At 37.8% G+C, this 12,914-nt stretch overlaps 4 protein-coding genes across 10 annotated transcripts; 2 read left to right on the forward strand and 2 right to left on the reverse strand.

Annotated features, from left to right (window-relative positions):
• Window positions 1–347: 347 nt before the first annotated feature.
• Window positions 348–1,749, forward strand: LOC104714058 (zinc finger CCCH domain-containing protein 23). The gene has a single exon (XM_010431302.2). The coding sequence runs from the start codon at window positions 536–538 to the stop codon at window positions 1,454–1,456; it is 921 nt and encodes a 306-aa protein (XP_010429604.1). The 5' UTR covers window positions 348–535; the 3' UTR covers window positions 1,457–1,749.
• Window positions 1,750–2,436: 687 nt separating this feature from the next.
• LOC104714061 (uncharacterized) lies at window positions 2,437–5,332 on the reverse strand. 4 transcript variants are annotated; one of them, XR_015566929.1, is made up of 10 exons: window positions 5,164–5,332; window positions 4,388–4,563; window positions 4,166–4,297; window positions 4,023–4,073; window positions 3,825–3,921; window positions 3,523–3,726; window positions 3,201–3,420; window positions 2,913–3,042; window positions 2,776–2,818; window positions 2,437–2,652 (listed from the first exon to the last, which is right to left on the reverse strand). XR_015566929.1 is itself a non-coding variant. In XM_010431305.3 (10 exons), exons 1-10 carry the CDS (start codon window positions 5,216–5,218, stop codon window positions 2,578–2,580), a joined length of 1,026 nt encoding a protein of 341 aa, XP_010429607.1. In that variant the 5' UTR covers window positions 5,219–5,306; the 3' UTR covers window positions 2,437–2,577. The 4 variants fall into 4 exon arrangements, 2 of the variants coding, with proteins under 2 accessions (XP_010429607.1, XP_010429606.1); XR_015566930.1 differs by having other exon boundaries at window positions 2,776–2,821; XM_010431305.3 differs by having other exon boundaries at window positions 3,523–3,569; window positions 5,164–5,306.
• Window positions 5,333–5,946: 614 nt separating this feature from the next.
• LOC104714062 (uncharacterized) lies at window positions 5,947–7,673 on the reverse strand. The gene is made up of 4 exons (XM_010431307.2): window positions 7,427–7,673; window positions 6,911–7,053; window positions 6,700–6,797; window positions 5,947–6,611 (listed from the first exon to the last, which is right to left on the reverse strand). The coding sequence occupies exons 1-4, from the start codon at window positions 7,488–7,490 to the stop codon at window positions 6,056–6,058; spliced, it is 861 nt and encodes a 286-aa protein (XP_010429609.1). The 5' UTR covers window positions 7,491–7,673; the 3' UTR covers window positions 5,947–6,055.
• Window positions 7,674–8,705: 1,032 nt separating this feature from the next.
• LOC104714064 (protein EARLY FLOWERING 3) lies at window positions 8,706–12,899 on the forward strand. 4 transcript variants are annotated; one of them, XR_015566931.1, is made up of 6 exons: window positions 8,805–9,029; window positions 9,208–9,508; window positions 9,613–10,409; window positions 10,849–11,034; window positions 11,547–11,598; window positions 11,700–12,899. XR_015566931.1 is itself a non-coding variant. In XM_010431310.3 (5 exons), the coding sequence occupies exons 2-5, from the start codon at window positions 9,290–9,292 to the stop codon at window positions 12,750–12,752; spliced, it is 2,121 nt and encodes a 706-aa protein (XP_010429612.1). In that variant the 5' UTR covers window positions 8,706–9,029; window positions 9,208–9,289; the 3' UTR covers window positions 12,753–12,899. The 4 variants fall into 4 exon arrangements, 2 of the variants coding, with proteins under 2 accessions (XP_010429612.1, XP_087323303.1); XR_015566932.1 differs by having other exon boundaries at window positions 8,880–9,122; window positions 10,852–11,034; XM_010431310.3 differs by lacking the exon at window positions 10,849–11,034 and having other exon boundaries at window positions 8,706–9,029.
• Window positions 12,900–12,914: the final 15 nt, after the last annotated feature.

Below are 12,914 nucleotides of genomic sequence, written 5' to 3' on the forward strand. Positions count from 1 at the left end.
TCACATCCGTTTATAGCGTTGGAGGTGGTATTAGTTTAGATACCCTGACTTATAAAAATACTCTCTCCGTTTCAAAATATAAGATGTTTTGGAGAAGTTTGTTGTTTCATAATATATGATGCTTTCAAATTTTAATGTAACTTTTAGATTAGTTTAGTATTTTATATTATGCAGTACTGTTTCTGATTGGTTGAACTTGTTAAAAGTAAAAACTTCTTAATCTATGTGCTTTGCTTAAAACATCTTATATTTTGAAACGGAGGGAGTATCAAATAATAATTTAAAGAGTAAACAAAAAAATAAAGTAACAAACGAACATAATAAGCACATATTTCTCCACGTGTCGTAATCTTGACATTGAGTTTATTAATAGTAACCGTACGGTTTGTGGATAGGGTCAAGATTTTCATAACTTTACCGTGGTTAAGATTGACCCAACCATAGTTAAAAGACAAAGCAGTTTATAACTCAAAGACAAACCTCTCCCATATTCTAGACTCACTAACAAATTCACAACAACAAACAAAAAAAAAAAATGATGATCGGAGAAAATAATTATAAGCGGCCACATCCGACCATCCATATCCCTCAATGGGACTCAATCAACGATCCAACATGCACAATCTCTTCACCATTCTCTAACGGCGTTAACGATCACCCACACTCTCCGTCACCGTTTCTCGACTCCTTCACTTCTCTCTACCGTTACCTCCCGTCAAACGAGTTAACGAACGATTCAGACGAGTCATCACTCACCGACGAGTTTCACATGTACGAGTTCAAGATCCGACGATGCGCGAGAAGCCGATCTCATGACTGGACTGAGTGTCCGTTCGCTCATCCCGGAGAGAAAGCACGACGGAGAGATCCGAGGAAGTTTCATTACTCCGGCACCGCTTGTCCTGAGTTTCGTAAAGGGAGTTGTAGGAGAGGTGACTCGTGTGAGTTCGCTCACGGTGTTTTCGAGTGTTGGCTTCATCCTTCTCGTTACCGTACTCAGCCGTGTAAAGACGGAACGAGTTGCCGGAGAAGAATCTGTTTCTTCGCTCATACGACGGAGCAGTTACGTGTTTTGCCTTGTTCCTTAGATCCAGATCTTGGTGGATTCTTCTCTTCGAAATCAGGCTTAGCTACTTCTCCGACTTCGACCCTCGGATCTCCACATTCGGAATCTCCGCCGCTTTCTCCGAGCACCGGTGAACTCATTGCGTCGATGAGGAAGATGCAGTTGAACGGAGGTGGTTCGTGGAGTTCGCCGATGAGATCTGGACTTAGGTTACCTTTTTCGTCGTCTTTGCGTCCGATTCAAGCGCCGACGTGGCCGAGAATTAGGGAGTTTGAGATCTGGGAGAGTGAACGTGAAGAAGAAGCTCCGGCGATGGAGTTTGTGGAATCTGGGAAAGAACTGAGAGCCAAGATGTACGCGAAACTCAGTCGAGAAAACTCACTCGGTTGAGTTAACCCGGTTCTGTTAACCGAGTCTATGATGATGTGGCAGTTCTATCCAGTTTGACTCGACTATTTTATTTTTGTGAATATTTGGAGAGTTTTTTAGTTGGGTAGATAAATGACGTGGCAAATCAATCTTATCGTCGTTTTGTAACTGATACTTGGGAGGCCTTTCTACAATTTGTTTGGCATTTTCGTATTTTACATATTTTGTTTTCTTTTGCCATTGGCTTTATTTTGTTGTGTATTAGTGTTATGTCATTTTGTAATTAGTTCTAAATGTATTTGGATTTTTGCAAATTTGTTTTATTTCGTCTATGTACAAAATTGTAAAGTAGACAAAAATATTCAACAACAAATGAGAGAGAAAATAAGACCAAGAAATTTTTAAACCTAATTCTAGTGGTATATTATATCTTATTCTGAATATAGCTAAGCTATTTTTAGAGTAAAAATAGAATAGTAGGTTAGAAATGATAAAAAGTTTAAAAATAGCTCGAGTTTTAAGGGGATTAGTAGTATTATTTTAGGCCTGGATTAATATACACAGTCAAATAGACAAAAATATTCAACAAAGAATGAGAGAAAATAGGTCAGTTAAGCACTTGTACTTGTACATTATTTACTGTTAAATACTGTATAAGACTTTTTACACAATATCTAACTCTAATAGATGTAGTAAGACTTAGCGTTTAGATTTTAAAAGATTAATTGTTAATTTGCACAAAAATTTTGAATTTACTCGTACTAAAAACCACTAAATTCAGGATTACGAATCATCAACCCAACAAAACGTAATTCAACTATCAGTTTCACTAACACTAAAGGAAACAGAGCGGGCGTAGAAACCAATTGAGGGTTGAACGTTACTCATCAGACAAACTACTTTTGCATTTGCCAATAAACCACAGCTGATATGGTCTTTTTTGGTTTCATCAAACTATAAAGTCCCTTTTGGGAAATGGAATGGTAAGTTCCAGTATCAACAGAAGTTAATGATGTAACTTTTATTGAAGAGGGGACTCTCTCGGGTCCGTACTGAACCATGGAGTATCCAAGTTTAAAGAGGGTTTAATGTTTTTTTGGTAGGGGGCAATGAGACAGATTACAAAGGGCCCTCATTTCCTTTCAATAGTCTATCATTCTTCCTCTCAGTATAGCCTCCGCCTTACGCACTTCTTTCACCGGTCCAATCACAAATATCTGCACCAAACCCATTTCCACAAAACACTACCTTATTACATCTTTTGGTTCCACCAATCTCTCATTTATAGCAAAACATTGGAACTATGATGAGATCACGTGCCCCAATGGAATAAGACTAACCTTGTCAGGTGGACCCTTTGCCCCTCCAATTAGAATTTCCGCGCTGCTAGACGAAAAAAATCACTCGTATTATATGACAGTCAGATATCAAATGTCTTGTTAGCACTACTAGAACATGAACGAAATGGTTTCTATACTTGCAAGCTTCCTTAATGGCGAGAATTGATGATCCTTTCCTTCCAATCACACGTCCCATCTTTCCTGGTGGAACATCAAGCACTGACAGGATCTCTTCTTCGAGACATTCATCTTCTGACTTCAGGTTATCTGCAATACTCAAAAAGTCCAACTACAATCAGTAAACCAATGGAAGCTAACATCACTAGTCTATTTATCTTTCTGTCTATAGATTTTTATATATCTTCACTGACTTCAGAGAGTAACCTAGTTCTGTCCTGAACTACATTCTTAATGTACGCACAAACCTGGAATTGGAGGAACAGCCGGCCAATCAGCAAAATCAGCATCCTTCATGCAGCAGAGACAGCGACAGTACAACGCACCACGAACAGCTAGATGCCATAGTGACCGCTGAGTTAGTTTTCCCATCATTTTGTGATAGAGATACAGAAGAAAGCGGACATCATCGGCAGCTGCGCGGATCATAAGCTCAGTCATTGGCCTGTATGTCCAAAACTTTGGGTCCTAAATTTGAAAGATTAAGGCAACACAAACAACTCATTATCTATTCCGGAAGCATAATTTCAGTTTAAACACTAGCAAAGATATAGTAGAAATGTAATGAACCTGGCGCATGAGCACACGAACTTCTTCTTTCTCTTCATAGGATATGCCTAAACCGAATAAACAAAAGCCAAGTGATTGATTCACCACCACATGATAGGGAAAATGTCAATATCACTTTTCAAGGTGCAAGATATGAACCAGAACAAGAAGTTCCATAAAGCAGGCTCTATAGATAAGGTCGAACTTGCATAAACATTTGCTCAGCTGAAATCAGTATATTCACGCCCAGAACAAGATGCCGCGAGGATTAAATATTTAAAGTAAATCATAAATAAAAACTAACATGATAGTATAAAATGTACCGCAGTAACGTGGATCAGCAAGGAGTGAAACAAACGATATGTAATCATCTAGAGGTCTTCTCCTGCCTTCTTGCTCTTCTATCAGAGAATAAGCAATCTATGAACCAGAAAATAGTATAAGAAAATCAGGACCAAGGTTACTTAGACAGGAAATAGTCTAAGGCAAGAGATTTTTTCGCGTCACACAGAAGAGCGTACCTGAGTGTCCACAACATTGTGCAACCTTATCCCAAACTGAAAGTATAAGGCCTATAGTACGAAAAAATAATTAAAGCGACGTTGTCATGAATTATAAATATGTCATGAACACAATACCAAGTAAACAAAAAAAGTTCAGACACCTCACTGTCACGTTTGCAATCATGAATAACTTTTGTGATGTAATTAGACTCGAGTGCAGGCTTACAGGCTTTCATAAGCACCTCGCCACCTTCGATGACATCAACCAAGTATATTGCATTAGAGAATGCAATCTGCCAAGACAAGAATCTTCAGTTAGAATTATAAACTACCAAAACATCATTGAACAAATAATCTAAAATTCTAGTTAAAAGGGGTCATACCTGCATGATACAAAGTTTTCCATGTCGACAGAGGTCAACACCCTCACAGTCAAAACCAACGACCAATTTCTTTTCAGGAGAAGGGTTTAGGAAATCAGCAGGAAGTTGCAACGGATCCTTCACTATGTGAATCGGAACTTGTGGCTCATTAGCTTCTTGTGTCAGTGGCCTCCCCCCTACAGAGTGAAACTCAGATTTGAGACAAAAGATTTATGACAATTTTGACTAACTTGCATAATCAAAATACAAACAAATTGCAGAAAATGTAACATAATTAACATGTCCATAAGACATTTTAGATGAAAAAAAAATAAAAATAAACAAAAATCCAAGCTGCAAACAGAGATACTGTAGATGATCTAAATCCAACTCATAAGACATTTCTCAAATCAAAAATGAAATTAACAAAAATCTCTCGTATGATGCATTGCAAGAAAGCAATAACGAAGCACCCTTGAAACTTTGAACCTAAACTCTCCCAGAAACAAGCCAAAATAGACGGCTCAAGTCACATTTTCGATTAGAAACGAAGTAACGTTAGCATCAAATCGGTTTATTCTCAATCAATTGATTCAAAAGCGAAAGCAAAAAAAAAAACACCAAATCATTTGGGGGATTCTGAGGGATAAAGCAGATCGAATACAGTGAAATCAGGAACAGGGAAGCTAATCGATCGCAATGGAAAGAACGAAGATAATTACAAGTAGCGAAGCTTATTAAAACGATAAAAGAGCAAATTTAAGGATAGAGAAGCAAATTGAAGAAGAAGAAGGGACCTGGTTCAGGAGGAATCGGGACGTGAGCTCGCTGAGTTGGAGAAGACGACGCCATTTCGATCAAAGCGTCAAAGCAGCGCTCTCACAACTTTTTTATTTGAGGGGACTGTCCAGATTCACCCGACGGGTGGGTTCCCTAACCGAATCGGGTTTAGTTAAAAATAACGATGGTATTTGGGCCTGTGCTTGGGCTTTAGCTATATTTGAAGAAACTCACGAGTCACGATAATAACAAAAATATATATATAAAAACTTTTTATTGGTATTATTAAAAAACTTTGTACACTTCAATTTTAAATCTATATTAGTTTTGATCAAAACTTTTCGTACATAGTACTCCATCCGTTTTAAAATATAAAATGTTTAAGGTAAAACACACATATTATATATATTTAAATTAAAAAATTTAACCAATAGTAAAGAAAACTACATAAATAATAATTACAGATTATTAAATATATATTAAATTTTGCATAGAAAGTTACAAAACATCTTATATTTTGAAACAAAAAAAAGATGCCAGAACATCTTATATATTGAAACAGAAGGAGTATTAATTACTTTGAATAATTAAAATAATAATCAACAATTTAGGGATGTATTCAACTTGACATTTTAAGTGATTTGTATAAAATTAAAAATCCTATGTTATTCAATTATGAATTTTAAAAAATCCATTAAAATTCACAGTTAAAAATATAGAAATACAAATCTCATGGTTTTAGATGGGATTTGAAAGAATTTTAACATAAATCATATTAACTTCCCTAAAATCTATCAAAATTCCAAATTTACTAAATCCCATAAAATTCTCCAAAATCATGGTTTCAATACACTTTCCTTAGTATTGTTAATGGAAGGCTACTCGCCTCTTTGATCACTTTTCACAAAGTCACATGTCCAATGCTTTACAAGACTTGCTCTTACTAGAGACTTCAGTGTAAGATATATCTTCCCCTCTATTATAGCCTCTATCTTCCTCCATAGACTTAGAACACATCCTCTCTTCAACGTCAATATTGTTTGGCCCTGAACTTGAAGTATAGCCGCCACATGGTTGTGTCCTCATTTGAACAGACCTGAGTAGAGCGGTTCTCCTCAAGTCACCTGAATGACAGATATCGCTGGGGGATGATGGAAACCTTCCTTCTGTGTCTGATCCTCTATGGCGAGGCTGTGGAGTAGTAGTAGTACTAGTGGTTGTTGTTGTTGCATTGGAGCTCATGGAGGTAGGACATGTATGTGAATGGAGTGGGATTGTTGACGATGACAGGAGTGGTGAGTTTGTTGAAGAAAGAGGTCTTTGGTATCGATATGGTGAAACTGGACTAGTTGGGCGGCTCTCGGGTTGCGATGAGCAAGTGCTTGTTGTTGTTGTTGGGTCCTCGCAGAATCTTGCTTCGTCTGAGTCTTCCGACATGGGAGAGTATTGTAATGGTAAATCATCTCTGTGTTTATGTACGACACATAATAATCAGATATGTTAAAAAAATTCACAACCATATTCAACAACAAACACTATGGAGTGGAGCATACCTGTGATAAAGAAAGCTCTCAGACCGAGCTGGAGACTCTAACATATTGACAGGAAGTGAGTCCCCGACTGTTAGTCCGTTTAAACTGCAAGCCATTATCTACGAGAAAAGATGTTGGCGAAATTTAAAACACTGTTAAGATAGAGAAAACTAAAGAATCATCAAACAACTGAGTTAGGGTAGGGAGCAAAGAAGACCAGAATAAAACAAACCTCGCTGAGATAACGTTTCTGGGAGCGAAGGTTATCGAGGTAGACCTCGTCTTCCGGATCTCTGGTTCGTTTCCCACTCGGAGAGGAAACTGATATAGGCACTGGTGGGTCATTAGCTTCTTGTGTCAGTGACCTACCTCCTCCTGCAAGAATAGAATTCAGACATGTGAGACAAGAACTCTATAACAACAATCTACTACTTGCATTAACCCAAAAAAACTAACAAATAGGTCAGTATGGAATCTAATCCATACTCAAACATTTCAAATCAAAAGAAGAGTTAAAAGGAAAAAAGCAAAAAGAAAAATATATATCCAATCAATTGATAACATAATTCGATCAGCAATGAAGTTTTTTTTTTTATATTAGACACAAAATCAATTATTTAGGGGAATCTGAGGGATGAAGCAGATCGATTACGGTAACGAATGGAGATGATTAGTAGTAGCGTAGATTGGTGTTAAGAATCAGGGAATTGGAGTATGGAGAAGCAAAATTGAAAAAGAAAAAGGGGACCTGGTGGTGGTGGGTCGGGAGGAATTGGGACGTGAGTACGCTGAGTTGGGGAAGAAGAAGCCATTTCGATCAGAGTAGAGGAGAGCAGATTCACCAAACGGATGGGTAGAAAGAAAATCACAACTTGAATTCCTGAGTTTTGTGATAAAAGAAAGGGTAACCGGTAGATTGATTTTTTTGGGTCGTCTGCGAGAATAAACAATCTTTCATTTTGGTCCAAAAAGAAAAAAAAAAGAAAAAAAAAACTTTTGACAAAAGAAAGAACTATCAAAAATAGAATTTGAATAAATTCATGTTTTCATAAATTTTTAGTGCTATTTTAATCATGTAATTTATAGATTTTTTACAATTGTTGTGCTATTCCATAGTATAATGATTTTTTATATTATGTTAAATGTTATGATTGTTTTGAATTTTGATGATAATGTAGTTTATATAAATTATGAGCAATGTAATGGAAAGTTCCCATAAAAATGTGAACATTCAATACCAAATGATAAAATTCAACTAAAATCCTTAAAATTGTTTATAACTAGTACTTTTAATTCCTTTGGATTTTCTTTGAAAAAAAATCTTTTTGAACACCATAAGTAACAGATAAACGGGATAGATAGTTCGACAACATATCCAAGAGATATTGGAGACGTAGGCAAGAAAGCACCAAATCACAAGCAACCCGAAAGAAAGTCGAAGCCACATTCACGAGAAGAGCACAAACATGGTAAATAGTCCTTGTCAATAGACATTGGGACGTTGAGAAGGGTTCCATGACCAAGAGACTAGATGGAATGGTCTGCTCATCAGAAAAGATGATGGTGGTTGTGGGTTTAGACTCGAGTAGGGTTTTCTTGCAAGGGTTTCGGTAACCCCATCTCCATGGAGTTGGAGTCATAATTCCAATAGTCTTCCAACTTTGTAAAGAGGTGATAATCTCCTTGACATTGTTAGGTTTCAATTGACAGGTCTCAGGACACATGGAAGATATGGAGAGAAGATTGGGGAAGCATCGGTAATCACCTCTCTTTGGAGAAGAGATCATAATGTCGTTCTTTCTCTAGATTCGTATATCGGACAGATGTTACGAAATATAGCAGAATAGATTACCATTTTGTTTTAAAAAATTAAATAACAAACTGCCAACTGAAAACAATCTTGTATTCTAGATTACATTTTGTCCCCAAAAATAAGTATTCTAGATTAGAAAGATTTGAATTTTATATATCTTATGTCATCATTGTTTATAAACTAGGTAGAAAATATGGTCATCTTACATATTCTTAAAGAAAAACAACAAAAAGTGATGTATTGGATGAGGTTTTTAAGATTTCTTTACTTTTTAAGATTACATATTTTACAAAAGGAGTCCACGTTGTCACGCACTTTCCGGTGGTGAAAATGTCCAAATGGGATTTTATGAAATGATATCTCCAAAGATATCCTCCTCTCTCCTTCTAGACCCCACTTTTCCTATCTCTTTTTGCCCCTTTCCTCTCTATCCTCTCTCTCTCCACAAGTCATCTTCTTCTTCCTCCTTCCGAATCTTGTTCCTTTGGCTGCTTAACCATCATCTCTACCTTGATTCACTTCACCGTCTCTGTAGCAGGTTGAACTCACTTGGGTCTTTCTTTGATTTCTCTTTACTTGGTTTATTTTTTCTTCTTTGATTGGTTAGAGAGAGAGATCTCTATCGTAGTCGGTGGGTTAAGTTATTTCATTTGATTGGTGGGTTTGTTTTATTGAAGCTTCTTTTTGCTAAATTTGGTGTCTTTTTGGATTTTTAGGTTCAATTATTGAAGCTTGTTGTTGCTAAATTCGGTGTGAAGTTAGGTTATTTTTGAGAAGCAAAGGTTGTGAAATTGTATTATGAAGAGAGGGAAAGATGAGGAGAAGGTATTGGAACCTATGTTCCCTCGGCTTCATGTGAATGATGCTGATAAAGGAGGGCCTAGAGCTCCTCCTAGAAACAAGATGGCTCTTTATGAGCAGCTTAGTATCCCTTCTCAGAGGTTTGGTGACCATGCCTCGTTATCTCATAATTCCCGTAGTAGCACAACCACTTTGGTTCATCCTCTTGGTAGTCAGGTATTGCTTTGTCTTGTTTAGCAATAGTTGTTTCCAGTTGTGGTTATTGTATTCTACTTGATAAAGACATGAGGAATAATCCTTTTTAACCCTCCGTTCTGCAGTCTTGTGGTGTGGAAAGAAACTTATCTTCCCGGCATCTTGATTCTTCAGCTCCAAACGAAGCAACTGAAAACTGTGTATCCCAAATGTCCTTTATGGAAAATGTGAGATCTTTGGCACAACATGATCAGAGGAAAATGGTGAGAGAGGAAGAAGAGTTCGCAGTTCCAGTATTTATCAACTCAAGAAGATCTCAGGGTCCAGGCAGAACCAAGAGTGGTATTGAGAAGGAAAAACACACCCCATTGCTGGCACCTAGCTCTCGTCACTCCACTCAATTTCAAGAAGAGAATCGCCCAGGGTCAAAGCAAAACATATGTTTGGCTACTTTTTCAAACCTTGAGGGTAGGGAGCAGGTCAAGGCGAATGCAAAGTCAGGTGGCTTTGTAATCTCTTTAGATTTATCAGTCACAGAGGGAAAGAATCTCGAAAAATCAGCATCGAGTTATGACCGAGTAAATGATTGTGATGCTTCCTTAAGACAAGAGTCTAGAAATCGGTTATACCGAAATGGTGGTGATATTGGTGTGAAGGATACTGATAATGGAGCTGAATCTCACTTGGCAACGGAAAGTCATTTAGAAGAGGGTCATGGAAGTCCTGAAGACATTGATACTGGTCGTGAATACAGCAGAAACAGAGGATGCGCCTCTCTGCAGCAGATAAATGAAGATGCAAGTGATGATGTTTCTGATGATTCGATGGTGGATTCTATATCCAGCGTAGATGTCTCCCCTGATGACGTTGTGGGAGTATTAGGTCAAAAACGCTTCTGGAGAGCAAGGAAAGCTATTGCCAAGTAAGTTCACCAGAAATTTACACTTTGGTTGACTAAATTATTTATTTTCTGGTCTTTTTATCCATCTCCTTCTTTGATAACGACTTTTTTGCTAGCAAGAAGTTAATACTTAAGCTTTGTTCCATAATTTTACTGAAGCTTTCCTCTATTGTTTTTTGCTATTTTCATGGAGGACTGTGGTAGGGCATATTTCACTATCACTACATTTACTAGAAACACTTTCCAACAGTTTTTTTTTCATGATTAACGATCGCTGGTTTACATGTATAATTATAACTCGGTTATCTATTGGGAGAACAGATTTTGGGTTTTTACTTGAGAAGTGATGGTTCTATAGTGGAGAGGCCACTGATTGCTTCTAAAACGGTCCTATAATATGTTTAGTTGAAGAGCCCTTGGTAGCATATTAACGCATTTAACACGTTGGATCATGTTATAGCAGGGAGGGACATTCTCTATTGACATACATTGTGCAAGGTGCCCGCCGAGACAGTTCATGGCTTTATACTATGTCTTCTTTGCATCTGGTTGTTGGAACATGTCCCTGTCTCGGTTTGGTATTACTTTAATTCTGCACTGTCATCTTGGACATTTTCCCTACTTGTCATTCAAGGGGTTGAACCAGGTAGGGGAATGTTTTTCTGAGAATTACGGGATCTAAATTTTAGTTAACCATACATAAAGCTAGTTTTGAGTCTTACAACGATGCAGAATTATAGTTGCTTCTTGCTAGGATCCTTAGTGTGGTTGTGAACTACAGAGTTTCTATGGATTTTAGACTCCATAACTCAGATTTAAGGTTCAATGTTCTCTTAGCTATAGTAAGGTTTCAGGGTTCATGACCAACATTAACAAGCTTTTTTTCTTGCTTTTTGTTAAATATCTGAGATTCACATTAAGCTTCACGGTAAGCTAGATTTCAATAAACCCATCCCTTGCATTATGTAGCTAGATTTCAATTTAGATATTTATATCTATTTTTGTTCAATACGTCCACGGACACGTATTGCTTTGCTTTTCTGTCATTGCTGATTAGCTATTTATGCTTGTTTCTTTTTCCCTATCTTGTCTTCAACAGAAACTATATCTTTCCTTTAACGGTTCATTTTCTTGACGTGACTCTGTTTCTCATTACAGTCAACAAAGAGTATTTGCGGTTCAACTATTTGAGTTGCACAGACTGATTAAGGTAAAGTCATTCGAAAACTTCTCTTATGTTACACTGAATATTTGTTTATTTTATAGCTGAAACAGACGTATTAAACTGTGCTTTAATTCTGTAATAATCAGGTTCAGAAACTTATTGCTGCATCACCGGATATTTTGCTCGATGAGATAAACTTTCTTGGAAAAGTTTCTGCTAAAAGCTATCCAGTGAAGAAGCTCGTTGCGTCAGAATTTATGGTAAAGCCTCCTCTACCACATGTTGTCGTCAAACAAAGGGGCGACTCGGAGAAGACTGACCAACATAAAATGGAAAGCTCAGCTGAGAACGTTGTTGGGAGATTGTCAAACCAAGGTCATCATCATCAACAATCCACTTATATGCCTTTCCCGAACAACCCACCCGCTTCACCAGCTGCGAATGGATATTGCTTTCCTCCTCAGCCTCCTCCCTCGGGAAATCAGCAATGGTTGATCCCTGTAATGTCTCCTTCTGAAGGGTTGATATACAAGCCTCACCCAGGTATGGGGCATCCAGGAGGGTATTATGGTCATTTTATGCCTCAGCCCATGGTAATGCCTCAGTATCACCCGGGCATTGGATTCCCACCTCATCCTAGTAATGGCTACTTCCCTCCATATGGAATAATGCCCACCATGATGAACCCTTATTGCTCAGGCCAACAACAACAACCCAATGAGCAGCATATGAATCAGTTTGGGTATCCAGGAAATTTTCAACAACAACCCAATGAGCATATGAATCAGTTTGTGCATCCCGGAAATCTTCGCAACACCCAACAACAGAGCTCGGTTAATGAAGCTGCTGCACAGGAACAGCAACAGCCAACAAAGTCTTACCCTCGGGCTAGAAAGAGCAGGCAAGGGAGCACAGGAAGCAGTCCAAGTGGACGTGAGGGAATCGCTGTTAACAAGTCCTTTCGGCCATTCTCAGCCGTTGATGACAGCAACAATATCAACAACGAACCTGAGGATATGACGACAACAACCACAACGACAACCAGAACAACTGTTACTCAGACAACAAGAGATGGAGGAGTGACGAGAGTGATAAAGGTGGTACCTCACAATGCGAAGCTCGCAAGTGAGAATGCTGCCAGGATTTTCCGGTCAATACAAGAAGAACGTAAACGTTACGACCCATCCTCGAACTCTTAAGGTTCTCTCTATCCGTATTGTATTGTGTTTGGGACTCAGATATGTATTTTGCAGAAGTATAAAAGTGTGATAGATGTTATTCTCAATATATGTACTATGTAAACGTATTCTGTGAGCCTCATTTATGTATGTTAATTGTCTTAAAAAGTCTTGAAATCACTA

This window comes from Camelina sativa, chromosome 9 (assembly GCF_030686135.1).
Source record: "Camelina sativa cultivar CO46 ecotype springtype chromosome 9, ASM3068613v1".
Taxonomy (NCBI): domain Eukaryota; kingdom Viridiplantae; phylum Streptophyta; class Magnoliopsida; order Brassicales; family Brassicaceae; genus Camelina; species Camelina sativa.